Source organism: Colletotrichum spaethianum (genome assembly GCF_022836535.1).
Source record: "Colletotrichum spaethianum MAFF 239500 DNA, contig01, whole genome shotgun sequence".
Taxonomy (NCBI): Eukaryota; Fungi; Ascomycota; class Sordariomycetes; order Glomerellales; family Glomerellaceae; genus Colletotrichum; species Colletotrichum spaethianum.
Genome location: NW_026054771.1, coordinates 1,983,458 through 1,997,890, shown reverse-complemented (window position 1 = coordinate 1,997,890; position 14,433 = coordinate 1,983,458). Strand labels below are relative to the sequence as shown.

The 14,433-nt window shown below is 55.7% G+C and overlaps 7 protein-coding genes across 7 annotated transcripts; 4 read left to right on the top strand and 3 right to left on the bottom strand.

Moving 5' to 3' along the window:
- Positions 1–961: 961 nt before the first annotated feature.
- Positions 962–2,410, top strand: ColSpa_00539 (obg-like ATPase 1; the record flags this gene model as incomplete). The annotated part of the gene is made up of 3 exons (XM_049266751.1): positions 962–1,036; positions 1,089–1,646; positions 1,859–2,410. 3 exons carry the CDS (start codon positions 962–964, stop codon positions 2,408–2,410), a joined length of 1,185 nt encoding a protein of 394 aa, XP_049122708.1.
- Positions 2,411–2,871: 461 nt separating this feature from the next.
- Positions 2,872–4,393, top strand: ColSpa_00538 (trafficking protein particle complex subunit 2-like protein; the record flags this gene model as incomplete). The annotated part of the gene is made up of 3 exons (XM_049266750.1): positions 2,872–2,906; positions 3,138–4,149; positions 4,202–4,393. 3 exons carry the CDS (start codon positions 2,872–2,874, stop codon positions 4,391–4,393), a joined length of 1,239 nt encoding a protein of 412 aa, XP_049122707.1.
- Positions 4,394–4,873: 480 nt separating this feature from the next.
- On the top strand, positions 4,874–5,995 carry ColSpa_00537 (uncharacterized protein; the record flags this gene model as incomplete). The annotated part of the gene is made up of 1 exon (XM_049266749.1): positions 4,874–5,995. One exon carries the CDS (start codon positions 4,874–4,876, stop codon positions 5,993–5,995), a length of 1,122 nt encoding a protein of 373 aa, XP_049122706.1.
- A 529-nt stretch (positions 5,996–6,524) lies between these two features.
- On the bottom strand, positions 6,525–7,925 carry ColSpa_00536 (uncharacterized protein; the record flags this gene model as incomplete). Its single annotated transcript, XM_049266748.1, has 3 exons — positions 6,525–7,063; positions 7,122–7,750; positions 7,810–7,925. 3 exons carry the CDS (start codon positions 7,923–7,925, stop codon positions 6,525–6,527), a joined length of 1,284 nt encoding a protein of 427 aa, XP_049122705.1.
- A 1,022-nt stretch (positions 7,926–8,947) lies between these two features.
- Positions 8,948–11,213, top strand: ColSpa_00535 (transcription factor TFIIIB component B''; the record flags this gene model as incomplete). The annotated part of the gene is made up of 2 exons (XM_049266747.1): positions 8,948–10,127; positions 10,180–11,213. 2 exons carry the CDS (start codon positions 8,948–8,950, stop codon positions 11,211–11,213), a joined length of 2,214 nt encoding a protein of 737 aa, XP_049122704.1.
- A 121-nt stretch (positions 11,214–11,334) lies between these two features.
- Positions 11,335–12,376, bottom strand: ColSpa_00534 (ADIPOR-like receptor; the record flags this gene model as incomplete). The annotated part of the gene is made up of 2 exons (XM_049266746.1): positions 11,335–11,727; positions 11,789–12,376. 2 exons carry the CDS (start codon positions 12,374–12,376, stop codon positions 11,335–11,337), a joined length of 981 nt encoding a protein of 326 aa, XP_049122703.1.
- A 951-nt stretch (positions 12,377–13,327) lies between these two features.
- Positions 13,328–13,671, bottom strand: ColSpa_00533 (translationally-controlled tumor; the record flags this gene model as incomplete). The annotated part of the gene is made up of 3 exons (XM_049266745.1): positions 13,328–13,422; positions 13,500–13,589; positions 13,650–13,671. 3 exons carry the CDS (start codon positions 13,669–13,671, stop codon positions 13,328–13,330), a joined length of 207 nt encoding a protein of 68 aa, XP_049122702.1.
- Positions 13,672–14,433: the final 762 nt, after the last annotated feature.

The window sequence follows — 14,433 nt, the reverse complement described above, 5'->3', positions numbered from 1 at the left end:
TAGGCACAGGTACCCGTGGGATAAATATGTTTAGGGAAACCCGAAAACTCTACGGATGGGACAAAAGGTAAATGGGATGTTTCAGCAATCAAAGACAGTTCAAACAACCAGCTGGCTGCAGCACATTCTGAGGGGCTTGATATGAAGGAGAGCAAGCATTATGCAGCCAGCAAACAGCAGCCTCCAGGCTCTCGTCTTGCAGCCACTGGACCTTTGGCCTGAGCTCAGGCGATGCTCGGCGCAGGATGCGGGCGTCAGCGAAAGGTAAAGGGCTGCTGTAACTGGCCGCGCATGAAGATACTCCAAGAAGTCGGCATTGGCAGCACAAATTTGGTGCGGCTGTGTGGGACAGCGAAGTACTCTTCACCGCAAGCGGGTTGAGCCTAATGCGATCCAATGAAATGGGGAGGAATGAGGTCAGAGGTGCACAGCATGCAGTGTCCCAGCCCCCGCGCTTTCCTCGAGCTTGCTTCCAGCTGTTGGGTTCCTCGTTCCTGCCCTGCTTCCCAACTGGGCTTAGATCGAACCTGAGCCCGGTCCATCAGGTACGCCATTCTGCCCGGCCTTTCGTTCCGCCGTCGCGCCGAACCCTTCAGGTACCCCCGCTCCATTCCTTTTTGGTGGGGCCCGTTAAAATTCATCTACCAAGGCCACACAACCGCCCGGCGCAAAAGCTTTTTCTTCTCGATCAACAATCCTCGCGATTTCTTCCTCCTCTTCCTTCCTCTCTCTTCTCTCTCTACCGCTCTACGCTCCCACTCTCGGGCAATCCGCGTGATTGAGGGCTGGTCGCACAGCCAGAGTCGCCAAAACGACGTCCTTCATCCTACTCCCTCTCTTCGCTTCTCCATCTCCCTCTTTCCTCCCCCGCGCAGCTAGCTCTGCCTTTCGCCAAGCTCCAGTGCTCAAGTGCACCGTACTCTACACAACCACCCGTCAGTACGCAAAATCAAGACGCACCATGCCTCCCAAGAAGCAAGTCGTCGAAGAGAAGATTCTCCTGGGCAGGCCCGGTAACAACCTGAAGAGTGGAATTGTGGGTGCTACGCCTTAGAACCTGTGCGGGATCAGGCTGACCCCCTCTTCAGGTTGGCCTTGCAAACGTTGGAAAGTCCACCCTCTTCCAGGCCATTACCAAGTGCAACCTGGGAAACCCTGCCAACTTCCCCTACGCCACCATCGACCCCGAGGAGGCGCGTGTCATCGTCCCCGACGAGCGCTATGATTGGCTTTGCGAAAAGTACAACCCCAAGTCGCGCGTCCCTGCCAACCTGACGGTCTACGATATCGCTGGCCTGACGCGAGGTGCCTCTACTGGTGCCGGTCTCGGTAACGCCTTCTTGTCGCACATCCGCGCCGTCGATGCCATCTTCCAGGTCGTTCGTTGCTTCGACGATGCCGAGATCATCCACGTTGAGGGTGACGTCAACCCCACCCGTGATCTCGAGATCATCAGCGACGAGCTGCGGTTGAAGGATATCGAGTTCACCGAGAAGGCCCTCGAGAACCAGAAGAAGAAGACTCGCTCTGGCGGCAAGGGTCTGGAGCACAAGAAGGCCATGGAGGAGCAGGCCACCATGGAGAAGATTCTCCAGTTCCTGAAGGACGGCAACGAAGTCCGAAAGGGCAACTGGGGCCCCAAGGAGGTAAGACAGCAATCCCCTCTCATTTTCGTTTTTCCCTACCTACTACAACCCCCCTGTCAAATGATGACAAAGGACCCATGGTCCGATAATCTTAACCCAGCTCTTCGAAGGCCAAAGGTCTACTGAGATAAGAAACCCATTCTGATACGACACAATATCTTTTACTTTGTTCTGCATATTTGTTTGCAAAGTCATGTTCTGACAATTCCCAGGTCGAAGTCATCAACCCCTTGTTCCTCCTGACTGCTAAGCCTGTCGTCTACTTGGTGAACCTTTCGGAGAAGGACTTCATTCGCAAGAAGAACAAGTACCTTCCTAAGGTCGCCGAGTGGGTCAAGGAGCACGCTCAGGGCGACCCCATCATCCCTATCTCCGTCTCTTTCGAGGAGCGTCTTACCCGCTACGAGACAGAGGCCGAGTCCAAGGAGGAGCAGAAGAACGTTGGCGCCGAGTCCGCTCTGCCCAAGATCGTTCTGCAGATGCGCAAGGTTCTCAACCTTGGCAGCTTCTTCACCACCGGCACGGACGAGGTCCGTCAATGGACCATCCGTAACGGCACCAAGGCGCCCCAGGCTGCTGGTGTTATTCACACTGATTTCGAGAAGACCTTCATCCAGGCTCTCGTCTACAACTTCACCACTCTGAAGGAGCTTGGCAACGAAGCCGAGGTGAAGGCCAAGGGCAAAGTCATGACCAAGGGCAAGGACTACGTTGTGGAAGATGGAGACATCTTGCTCATCAAGGCCGGTGCTGCCAAGGGTTAGAGAACGAATATCTGATGGAAATTTTAGATATTGGGGTTGATCAAAAGCTCTGCCTTTCGGTTTAGATATCATCGCCGGCTAATAGAAGTCTTTTGCCATGCCACCTCTACTGAATATGAAGTGATTGTCGTGGATCTCTCGTGGTTGTCCTCAAGCTTGAAAACTGTCGAGTACTCCGTGTAACGGCGGGATTATGGATGGGAAGGGGTGTTTCCTGGCGACGATCAAATAACCGCCGTTTCTCCGATATCTGTCGCCCCCTTGCACCCCGCTAGCTACAGCACAGACCAAGTGACATCGGTACCTGTACTCTTCTGGACCATGAGCATCACCTTGCTCCTCCATCAACACAATCTAGACCATCGGATTTTGGATCAACAATATGAGCCAACCACCAGTGAATCGTGGACATGGGCGGAACATATCGGTAACGAGACGTAGGTTTCTCTTGTCTATTCGCCATGGTTAACTCCCTGGCCCTCTTAAACGCCGCTCGGTGCCCGTGCCTTTTCATCACAGTGGTGGTCCTCCAAGATACTAAGTCCAGGCCTCATGAAGGAAGCCCTGAAGCAGACAGCGACAAGTGCCAACTGAAACACAAATAAAGCTGACGATAATTGCACCATTTAGCCGTTCGTCCCCGGTCTTCGACTAAGGGCCCGCTAGACCTCGACGAGTAAGGCCCCTCTCGTTCAAGTGAGACTCATCGACTGACACGCTCTCACAGCACACCTCTGAATGACCCGTTGTCGCCCAAGGCTGCCGCAAAGGAAGAAACGACGCAGCAGCGTCCGATATCAGGCCAACGCTCACCAGCTGTGCCTCATTCCCCGGCACCGCCTGTGAAGACGACCGTCACTAAAGACTTCAGCTTTCTTCTGCGCCCAGAAATATACCACAACATCAATCCAACCAACATCCCAGTTGCCTTTAGAAACTCGACCAAGCAACCACCAGCCGATGCGTCATTAGAAGATCTCGTGGCCAAAGGCCACTTCCGAGCGGCCGCCATTGCTGCCGTTCAAGAACTCACAGCCACTGGGAGCCCAGAGCGACGTAGTGTTGACCCTTCTGACTATCACAGGATATTCAGCCTGTTGTATACGCGGCTGGCATGTCTGACGCTCATCGACGCAACACCAATAGCGGCGCAAGAGGTCAGGGCATTGGAAGACCTCAACGCCGGTGTCTACATTGATGAGACCACCGGCGAGCACCTGGTGCCCTGGGAGCTGCGGGTTCTCAATGTGCGGTTGCAGGCACTCGGCTTCAGTGATCCGCGGAGGTCTGTCATGAGCTATCACGACTTGGCGAGGGAAGCGCGAGAGCAGATTACCAAGGCGACGACTCGGCACGATAACTCAGCGCGGGAGCTCTGGAAGGCACGGCTCACTGACTTGGGCATTAACGTTACGGGCGCATTGATTGAGATGGACGATCTGGCTGGCGCTGCGCATCACTTGAGTACGCTCAAGGACCGCGGCGATGGCAAGATGGCTCTATCCCTGGCGCTTTTATGGCTGCACCTCGGCGATACGGAGGCCGCACGCGGCTGTGTTCGGGATTCCGGAGAGGGCGGAAAGCATGTTGAGGCGGTCGTCACCGCACTTTGCCAAATGGCCGATGGCGAGTACGAGGCAGCCCTGCAATCCTGGCAGGGGCTGAAGGAGGAGTTGGTCGATGAAATGGTCGGAGTCAACCTCGCAGTCTGTCTCCTCTACACTGGCAAGCTTACGGAGGTAAGGCTCGTCCTAGAATTCCGTACTACCTGACAACTTACTGACTGGACAGGCCCGCTCCGTGTTCGAGGACATGGTCAACACTGGCTACTCGTCGCACACTCTTCTTTTCAACCTCAGCACGACATACGAGCTCTGCACCGAGCGAAACCGCAACCTCAAGCTAAGACTTGTCGACAAGGTCGCTGAATTAGACGAGACGCCGCGTGGCTGGGAAAAGAACAACGCCGACTTCAAGTTGTAGATAGAAAAGGAAAAAAAACAAGGATGTGTTCGTGTCTCCGTGGGGTCCGAAGGATGGCACCTATCCAATCACAGCTGACTCGTTGCAATGCTCGCAAACACCACCAATAAACTTGCCAATGAATCGAGTCCCGCACGGTTTTGCATGCACAATCGGACGGTCGCTTGCTTACCAAGATGCTTAGTTACGAGGCGTGCATGCTGTGGCATAATGACAAACCATAAGCGAACAACAGACGATGCGCTAATCCGTACAAGAAGCCAAGAATGATGAGGCGGAGACGGAAGACTCCGTGTGCGTTCGGGTTTTGATGGGATGCAACAGATCCCCGCGGCTCCCATTCTGGGGTCTCGTCGGTCTCGTCGGTCTCCGATTATGATCTCATGTCTTCTCGCTAGGTGAGATCAAAAGCCGGCGACTGTCTGTATGCATTTGCGTCGGGTGTTGTGAGAGTACTGCGAGCGGATTGACCAGAGAAACATGGCGCGAGTGAACGACGTTGTAAACCACACAGTTCCGGCCGACGAGATGACGGCCAACGAGTTGCAGTTGCAGACAATCCGCCTCGTAGAGAAGGTTGCGCGATCACAAAGAGCTTTGGAAGAGAGGCTTGATGCGATGGAGAGGCTCTTCGCTCGACAAGGGCCCGCGCCGTACTTTCCGCAATTCCGACGGTTGCCGCCCGAGATAAGGCACCGGATTTGGTCACTTGCAATTCCTACCCGGGTTCTGCGGCCATCGAGGCGGAACAGCAAGAAGCACGACGTGCTGCTCACGCGCCCTCCTGCCATCGCCGGGGCTTGCCGCGAGGCGCGCACGATAGCGACGCAGAGCGGAGGGATCGTCTCCCTCGCGTACGATGCCGCCAACTCGGAGAACCCCACGAGGACGTTTCGACACTGGTTCGACACTTGTCACGACGTGCTCGAGCTAGACAGACGGGCCGACATCGAGGACGACGAACCGCGCGGCATCAGGGATCTCGTCCACAAAGCACAGCACATCCTCGCCTCGCGTGCGGAGGCGGAATGGTTTGCCCGGTTGTTTCAGCAAACCGCCCATCTGAAAAGACTCAGTCTAAGGTTCGACACCATCTCAGTCAGTCCCTGTACCTGGGACCTCGGCGTCGTAAATCGTCTGTTCGGCGATGCCAGCACCGTCATCACCATGGACCTCGAGAACGCAGACGAGATTGCGTGGGTCAAGGGCGTCTTGCGCGGGTATTGGCGGAACCCCGTGTTCTGTGCATTCGATTTGGAGTCGTGGGCGAGAGAGAGAAAGTCGAGTGCCGGAACGGACGTGAGGGACGAAGGCTGGATGCGGCGGTTACCTGAGACGTGGATGAGTGAGGTTGCTAGGGGTTGGGTTATGGCCAAGGCGGCGGAGATGACAGCGACGGTCGGAGGCGAGGTCGAAGGGCAAGGTGACATGGTGAGAGATCAGCTGGACACAGATGTCACAGAAGCGGAGACACCGGCTTCGGCTGCGGCTGCGTTGGATGTGAAGAGTGATTTCGTGAGGGCTGCGCTGTTGGCCATGCCGGATGTGAAGTTCGTAAGAGCTTTTTGTCGTGATGAGACTCACGCCGTTTGCCGTCCATAACTGCTACTATCATATCAACGTCTAGTCATGATGTAAAGTATTCGCCACCATGCCAACTCTTCAGTCTCAGCTAAACCAGCTCGGATGGCAACTGACCCTGCCGGCATCGAGCGTTGCATACATGTTTTTCGACCTTTTGATCCTTGGGACTCATGCAAGATCTTACCATACGCGAGGGGAATGGCAACTGCTGCTTGTAAACCTTCAGATTGGCTAGCATTGGTAGCCATTGGGCACTCTAATCGAAATGCATAAGGAGAGGAGAGTATAAAGGCACGCAACCATGACGCCGAAACAATGCTGCTGACAATAAGACTGAAAGTGATGCACAACCCTCTTGGATAAGGTCTTCTCCATCAGTGCTTTCTCGTTGCTCGTTTCGTCTTCAGGCGGTCTTGTACTCCTGTGGGCACAAATTTCAGCACTAGAACACGAAGCCATTACCTGCTGCTCGAGATCGTTCTGTCTCTTACCACGCGTAGCACGGATAGTTGTTGACTTTTGAATAGATCTGTCCAAGGAATATACTCTACCACTCAGGCAACTTGGTAACCCCGTCTGCACGCAACCACATCTTCGCACCAGGTGTAAGCCACTCCCAGATTTCTTTCAATTTCCCTTCGTTATGACTCGGCTCCTCACACCGCATCTGCGGATGTATGCACCGCAAGCACACCCCTTTCTTCAACTCCTTCTCCCGAAACTCCTCTGCGCGGTGCCACATGAGCGCCTTGTGCCACGGCCGCCAGACGTTATTAACCTTCTCCCCATCCGGGTATTTCCAATCACCCGCGGACCGCCCTGTGCGGTTCTTGACCACGTTCCTGGGGATCTCTTCAGCTCGCCGGATGGCCTCGTTGATGGACATGTACGGCATCCCGCGCGACATGACGTCGCGATCGATGCAACGGATGACCGAGTTGACGACTTCGGCGGGCCGAGGGGAGCGCGGAAACCACCACCGGCGTTTGAATCTGGAACATTTGCAAACAGGGGGGTTGATGATGGGTTGCATTAGGGACGTGTAGAGGGAGAGGCGGAGCTCGTTCCGCTTCTCTTCCAGAGCGACTTTGTTTGTGTGTTAGCTTTCGTATGGACTGGTATGGAAATAGGAGGATCAACTCACGGGCGACTCGCAGAGCAATGTTCTCATCCAGACTCTTCCGACCTTCAGCCAGAGACCGGAAGCTCCCAGAAACCTCGGCCAACAACCTCCTCGACCCGGCCTCGAAACCCTTTTCGTGTTTAAACCAATATGCCGCAATGAGCAAATCCCGTCTCTTGGGACAAATAAATCCCCACCTCGCCATGTCTTCCATCGTCTCTAGCTTTAGCCAATGCTCGGCAGCCAACGCCATCGCGGGGCCACAGTCGTACTTGTCCGCCAACATGGCGACGGCCAGCACCTCGCTCGGCGAGGCGTCCAAGACGCCTGGCGACCCCGCATCGAGCGTCTTGCCGTGGATGACTCTGCAGATGGTCTCCATGGCCTTCGGGTCATCGTCCGGGAGTAAGATGCGTGCCGGGCTCGATGGCGTGGCGCCTTGAAGGGCAACGCCCTCGCCGAAGCGGGTCTTCTCGAGCATCGAAGCGAAGACGGGGGAGGCGTTGGAGAGGATGAGGGCATAGACACGGATTTCTACTTCAGAGGGACCGACGACGAGGACGAGCTCACCTCGCGGTGCTACTGGTGGCCTTGTCTTCTCTTGGGGGGTATCGGGTTCTTTGTCTTTGGCATCTTGCTCTGTCAAGGCACTGAATGTGTTAGTGAGGCCGCGCGGGGACGGTTTCTTGGAAATGGTGGTTTCGCTTACACTAAGTATAGGGACGATAGTGATCTGATAGAGCTGCCGGTGCTGCTGTCGCCGCTGCTGCTACTTCTGCTACCTGGCATCTTCTGTTCAATAGAGGATTTGATCCGTGTCTCCATCTTGTCACTCAATGTGCCGCCGGAACTCATCATATACTCTAGCCACACAGAGTCTCACAGACAACCCCGCAAAACAGCTGAAATACTAGTCCAATAAGCAAGCCACTTTCAATAGTATAAGTGCTGCTAAGATCTGTGCTTTTTGGACGTGATGAGGCGTGGGTGGCCTAGGACTCTAATAGCGCAACGGCCCGTGGTGGCGGAGTTAGGCCGCGGCGTTCTCTCATGCGAATCCCTGGTTGGAGGGAATGTAGGACTTCTGCAAAGGATCAGGACCGTAGCATTGCTCGCATGGGTCTGCCTTGGCGCCAGTCATTGCAAATGAACAGAATTAAGACGTCTGCCTAATACGAATTGCTTGGATAAGGTGAGTCCTAACATGACCTGGCAATGGCTTGGTGAACTGATCTCTAGAATGGGTCTTGCCTGTGCGCCGAGTTTGAGCCAGGGCGATGAGGCTGTACATGACATTCGATATTGCTGTGATGGAGAACACAATCTTGACGTCTGAGGCCCTGTCGTCCTACTGACGTGTCTACTATGAGCTTTCATCAGTCTTGAGTGAGCGAGAAGACAGGCAGGAAGCGCTGGCGAGGTTTAGGGTGAGCCGTTGGCCTGGTCAGCGAACCCGTCGCTCTTGTAAGGAATTAGGGGTCCAGAGAAAATTTTCGGTCTTCCGAAGGTGGTGAACGATTAGTAGATGGCCGTTGTCTGTCCTAGGTTAAGAGGGCCGAGTCTTGTACGAACAGCTTGATTCGACATAGAAGGTTGGACATCGAGGTGCGCAGTTCCGTCCTTACACTGTCTTCTTACTGAATGTGCCGCTGTCATCTAAGATTCATGGCCGCCCTAGGCGAATCTCGCTTCAGTCAGCCCACATTTGCCGCTGTAACCAACAGTCCCGCACCGTGCACACAGTGTTTCCTTGATCGAGATTCTCAGTTTCACCTCCAATTTTCAACTTGCTCTCACTCACCTCGCCTCAACCACACAAACGATCAGCCCACAGTCACCGCGGCACAATGGTGAGGACACGGCCTCGCAACAAAACAAAACGTGTCGCTGTCATAGATTATGGCTCCGACGGTGAGCCGCCCGACGCCCACGACGACCTCGACGATGAAAATTTCGAGGCGCCGCCCCCGGACCCAGAGGACGATGAAGACGACCCCATGGACATTGACGGCGGCGGCGACGACGATTTTGAGGCAGATGACCCTTCCAGTCTAGAAATAGGTGGCCCGAGAAATGCCAACGATGACGATGACGATGAGCTGCCCGCCTACACCAGTTCCGCCGGCCTGAGGAAACGGCCAACGGACATGGCGGCCCTCGGGACCTATCACGCCGATGGACGGCCTACGAGGCACTACACCGGCGCGCTAAAGCGCGGTCAAAGAATCCAGGTTCTGGACTTCTTCTACGGACCCCAGGAGGAGGCTGTGGGTGTTGCGAGTTGGTTGCTCAACCGGTGGGCGGGGTATGCGGTTCTGCCGAGCAAGTTACCCGATGGGCCCGCGCCTCCAGTCCCGAGTCCCTGGCTCGACCCGGGGTTTGTAGAGGACCAGGAGCATGCAGCGAAAGCATGGTTTGAGAGATTGAAAGATTACAAGGGGGCAAGCGAGGGTGAGAGACAGATGAGCGCAGAGGAGGCCGAAGGGTATCGCCTGAACCCTGGCGGTCACTTGGTGTCCGTGATAGGACCGTATCCGGATCAGCAAGAGGTCAAAATCGCACCTTACGATAGTGTCGTGCTGTCCGAGTCAGGACTGCCCTTGACGGACAACTTGAGCGAGGAGGAGAAGTCGGCAGGGTGGATGTTTGACGCGGGCGGCATTGTCATCGGCATGGAATGGGCCAACAGGGTCGGACAGGACGCGCAGATTCTTGCCCTTGCCGTCATCCCGCACACCGACCAGCTATTGGATTTCGAAGATGCTTACGATCAGAACAAGGGCATTATCCAGTTTTGGGCTCTCTGTGGCAAGAAAGATGAGGCCGGCATCACGAGTCCCCTTGGACGTCCAGCACGTCTTGCTAGAACTATCTGCTCTGATTGGGGTAGGGTCATGAGGCTCAAATGGTGTCCGGTGCCGTACAAAGAGAACGGCGCCATGGGCCTTCTTGCGGTACTCTGTGGTGATGGTCAGGTTCATATTGTCGTTGTCAAGGACATTGGCGACGACGAGCAGGATGCTTTCAGTAGGACACCCCTTTTCAACCACCCTGGTCATCACGTACTGATAGTTGCCAGCCAAACTCGAACACCCCATCGTATCTTTGGGAATCCCCTCCGAGACTAACGTGACCGCCACATGCTTCGCCTGGGTAAACACCAACCGCATCGTCCTTGGCCATTCGGATGGCTCCCTCACCCTTTGGTCCATCTCCCCGCGCATCCTCCTCGCTCGCCACGACGTTCACTCAACGCGCGTAATGCACATCGACACGGCCTACCCATCGGACCCCTATCTCGTCGCGTCAACGCCTATCGCCGGTTACACCACGCTGATCGACTTCTCCGACCCCTCCTGCGAGCGGACGAGCTTCCCCTGCTTTACAATCACCCCGCAGCCGAACCTGCTCCAGTGGCATGACCACCTGCGGGGCTTCTTCACCGTTGTGCCGTCAGCGAACCCGCTCAACGCGTCGGTCGGCTTCGTGCACTCACGGTGGTACGCGGCGCAGGTGCGCAAGGTCATGGACGGCGATCGGTTACCTACGTGTCTCGCCGCGGGCATACACCATCCGTTCGTACTTGTTGGGTACATGGACGGCACCGTCTGGGCGGCGAACCCATCCAACAGGATCTTTGCTTCGAAACACCACTTTGGTCATAAGATAAAGATCATCGACCATCAGTACATTCCCCGCGAGAGGCTCAACGGCTCCGTGCTGGGAGACGAAAGCGTTGGCGAAGGCGATCGCTGCCGTGGCGCATCGCGGATTCTCCAGGGTTTCGGGCCGGTGCCCAATGTCAACCCCAAGGTGGACACGTGGAAGACCAAAGTTGCCATCAATAAGAAGAAGGCCAAGAAGCCGAAGGCAAAGGCCAAGGGCAAAGGCAAGGCAGACGCGGCGGCAGCGGAAGACGACGACGCCGACGTGCAGGGCGGCGCGGAAGAAGGGGACGGGCACTTTGCGGATCCCAAGCGCGCGGTGCTCTCGGAGCCGCTGACGCGGATCACCACGATGGCGTGGAACCCGAACCGGGAGTACTCGTGCTGGGCCGCGGTGGCGATGGCGTCGGGGTTGGTGAGGGTGATGGATCTTGGTTTGGAATGCTAGACACGGCCGGCAACGGCGAGCGTAGATAGATGTACGCGTGAATGATACCCTTTATTAACAAATATCTATATATCTCTATCATGGACTCATTAAACCTTCAACGGCGCCATTCCCATGCTCATCACAAGCACAGCGACCCCTTGACGGTGTGGTGGTAGTCGAAGGCCTTGGCCATGCCGTACAAATGCGTCACGGCCGCCATGACGACGAAGAAGTGGAAGATCTGGTGAGAGCTGCCCCAGATGTCAAAGGTTCCCGGGAACGATCGCTCCGGCCAGCGGAAGGCATACAGGAAGGCGCCAAAGATGTACATGGCGCCGTGCAGGACAACCCAGCTGAGGCTCATGCGGGCCTCCATCTCATCCCGGCCGTAGATGATCGCGCCGTGGACGACGGGGATGACGCCCGAGGTCCCGAGGGCAACGAACATGCACGCCCTGAAGGTGCGCCATTCAGGCGTGCGGAAGAACTCGATCCAGGAGACAGCGCCGCAGCCGAGGCCTAGGAGGTTGATCTTTTTGACAGTCGTTAGTGTTTATTGTACGAGTGCTGCGAAGGGTGTGAGTGAGACTTACCGTCCACAGGTAGAATTTCATCAGCCCGGGGTGGCAGTAGAAGCCGTAGTACATGGCCGGCACGTAGCTCCCGACGATGAGGAACACAATCCCCGAGTAATCGAGCTTGTTGCCCCATTTCGCGACCTCGGGGGAGTGGTTGCACACTGCGTGGTACGTCGCGCTCATGCCGAGGCACGCGACGGCGCCCGCGAAAAAGCACCCGAAGGCGAGCACGTCGGCAGGCGAGGCTGTGTCGTACCGCGGCGCGACGACGCCGTACAGGAACGCCCCGCTGACCAGGAATGCGATGGCGCCGAGGAGGTGGGACCAGATGTTGACGGACTCGTTGTGCAAGTAACCCAGGGACTTGAAGGAGCCGAGGTAGGAGCGGGAGTCTGGGCGGTAGCCCGAGATGATGTAGGCGTTGTCGCGGCGCCAGGCGGGGAGGTCGTCCCACAGGATCAAGAGGGCCTTTTCGACCTTCTTCTCGAGGTTGATGGCCGTCGATTCTACCGAAGACAGGAGGGTTTCGGTGGTGGATGATGAACGGCGATTTCGGTTTCTGACGCCGGATGCATCGCCGGCGGAAGATTTGGCGGCAGACATATTTTTGTTTCTGTATCAAGCGGATGACTGGTCTTTGAATTCTACGAATGAAATGTGTTTTCAGTGGGAAATATGAGTCTACGAGAGTAGGCTCTGAGATTCCTTTTAAGGGCCGTTGAGATATCGGGACAGGTTTGACGTTCAACAGGGGCACGGTTCTTTGCAATGACAGCTAGCGCCGGTTCGCGGTGGTAGCAGCAGCGGGTCGGACCATCACTGCAGGGGCAGGTACGAGTGTAAAACAGGCTTGGTGGGATGGGAAATGTTGGGAATTTGCTCTTCCATATTTGCCCATATGCACATGCTTGAAGGAAAATGGATTTTTCTGTTTCTCGCCCTGGGTCCGGCGCCAGGTCCGAGGCCCGTTTGATTTGACGCGCCCCCGTTTCGGTGTGCCCAGCTGGCGCCAAGTGGTTAAAACGGGCACTATCGGCACCATCCTGTCGGGCCGTCGGTCAGATTGTGCCCGTGGTACGATGGGCCAGTACAGTCAGACACGAGACACGAGACTGTGAGACGGACACTGGATGGAGACGGAGCGGTGGGTTCAGTGGGATTACTGCGACATGTGCCTGGGAAAATGCAAATCTTTGCTACGAGGAGCAACACTCCCACTGTTTAGAGACTCTCCGTTCCAGTTTTTCTCTGGTAAAGCACCACGACCCTGAAGAATCTCGAGTCAATGCCGTTTTGGAACTGAAAGGACATGCAAAACACACAAGTCAGATGCCGCCAGCATCATCCATGCGAACACAAGACGAGTGTGTCTAATTTCGAGGTCGTGCCCAAGAACCCTTAATATCATTTCATTGCATGCTCGTGTAGGTATGTAAAAGAAGGCGCTCTGCCTATGGCTTCCGAAAAACCAGCCAATGTCGATGCGCGCCGACTATCGACTCTGTATCTCCCCTCGCGACGTCTCCTTTGAGTACTCTCCCAACGGCCAATCGCTTATTTCTTGCCGGACTTCTTGATGCCCTGGTTACCCGTGTTCAGAGGTCCCTTGCCGCCAGCCTTGGCGGCCAACTCCTTGCGAGCCTTCTCCTCTATTGATCATCGGGTTAGTGTCGATGCGCAAGCCGGAACAAAAAAAGGAGTATCTGGAGTAGTTAGTATGACCTACCGGCGCGCTTCTTCTCGAGGAAGGCGAGGTCATCCTCGTCCAGGTCCTTCGCCTGCTTCTTCGCGGCCTTGAGGGGCTTGGCCTTGCCACCTAGAGAGAACCTGTCAGCACGCGTCGCGCAAGTACGGGTAGGAAGGGCAAGGAACTAACCTTCACGGGATGCACCACCCATTTCTGCTGAGTTTGTTGAGGGGTATCTGGGACTTGGAGATCAACTTGGGGGCGGGAGTGCTGAGGGATAGCAAGGCTGGAGTCGCAGAGGTTTGTCGAGTGATGAAGTCGGAAGGAGAGGAAGGAGGAAGCGCGGCGCAAAGAGACGGTCGGACGTGGGGTGAAAATTGCCCCTCCTGGAGAAATCGGTCTGCGGAAATAAGGGGTCCCCACTTACAGTGAGCGTATCATGCTTAACAGCATAATCCTTAGGAATATTCAAATATGCAGAAAGCAAGAGGCGCCCCGCGAAGTGGATCCGGCGCACTTACGGAACAATCCAGATGTGACACTGACGTCGGCTCAGTTCTCTGGCGCCTTGATTTCTCCGGTTGGCCATCTCGTGTCACCGCCAAAATTCGTTCGTCGCATTCCATCATCCCAGCCAGCAACTGCAGCGTGCAAGGTCAGAAACCGTTCGACCCTGGATCGCTGAAACACACACATACACATCAAGCTGTCGACAGACAGCAGCACTCTTCCTTGAATCTGCATTAACATCACCCTTTCTCGTCCCCCTCTTTGCACTGCCCTCTGGCTTTCTCGTGTCGCCTTGCTTCCCTCTTCCCCATGAGCTGAGTCGACACAGTCATCCGGTTCGCAAACAATTCCTGCCGCACATCAATCTTCTGTTGATCTCTGCTGACACGTCGCTGCTGCGTTTCGCGAGCAAAAAGACCTAGGGGACTCTTCCTCTGGCGGATACTGCTGCAATCAAGATATA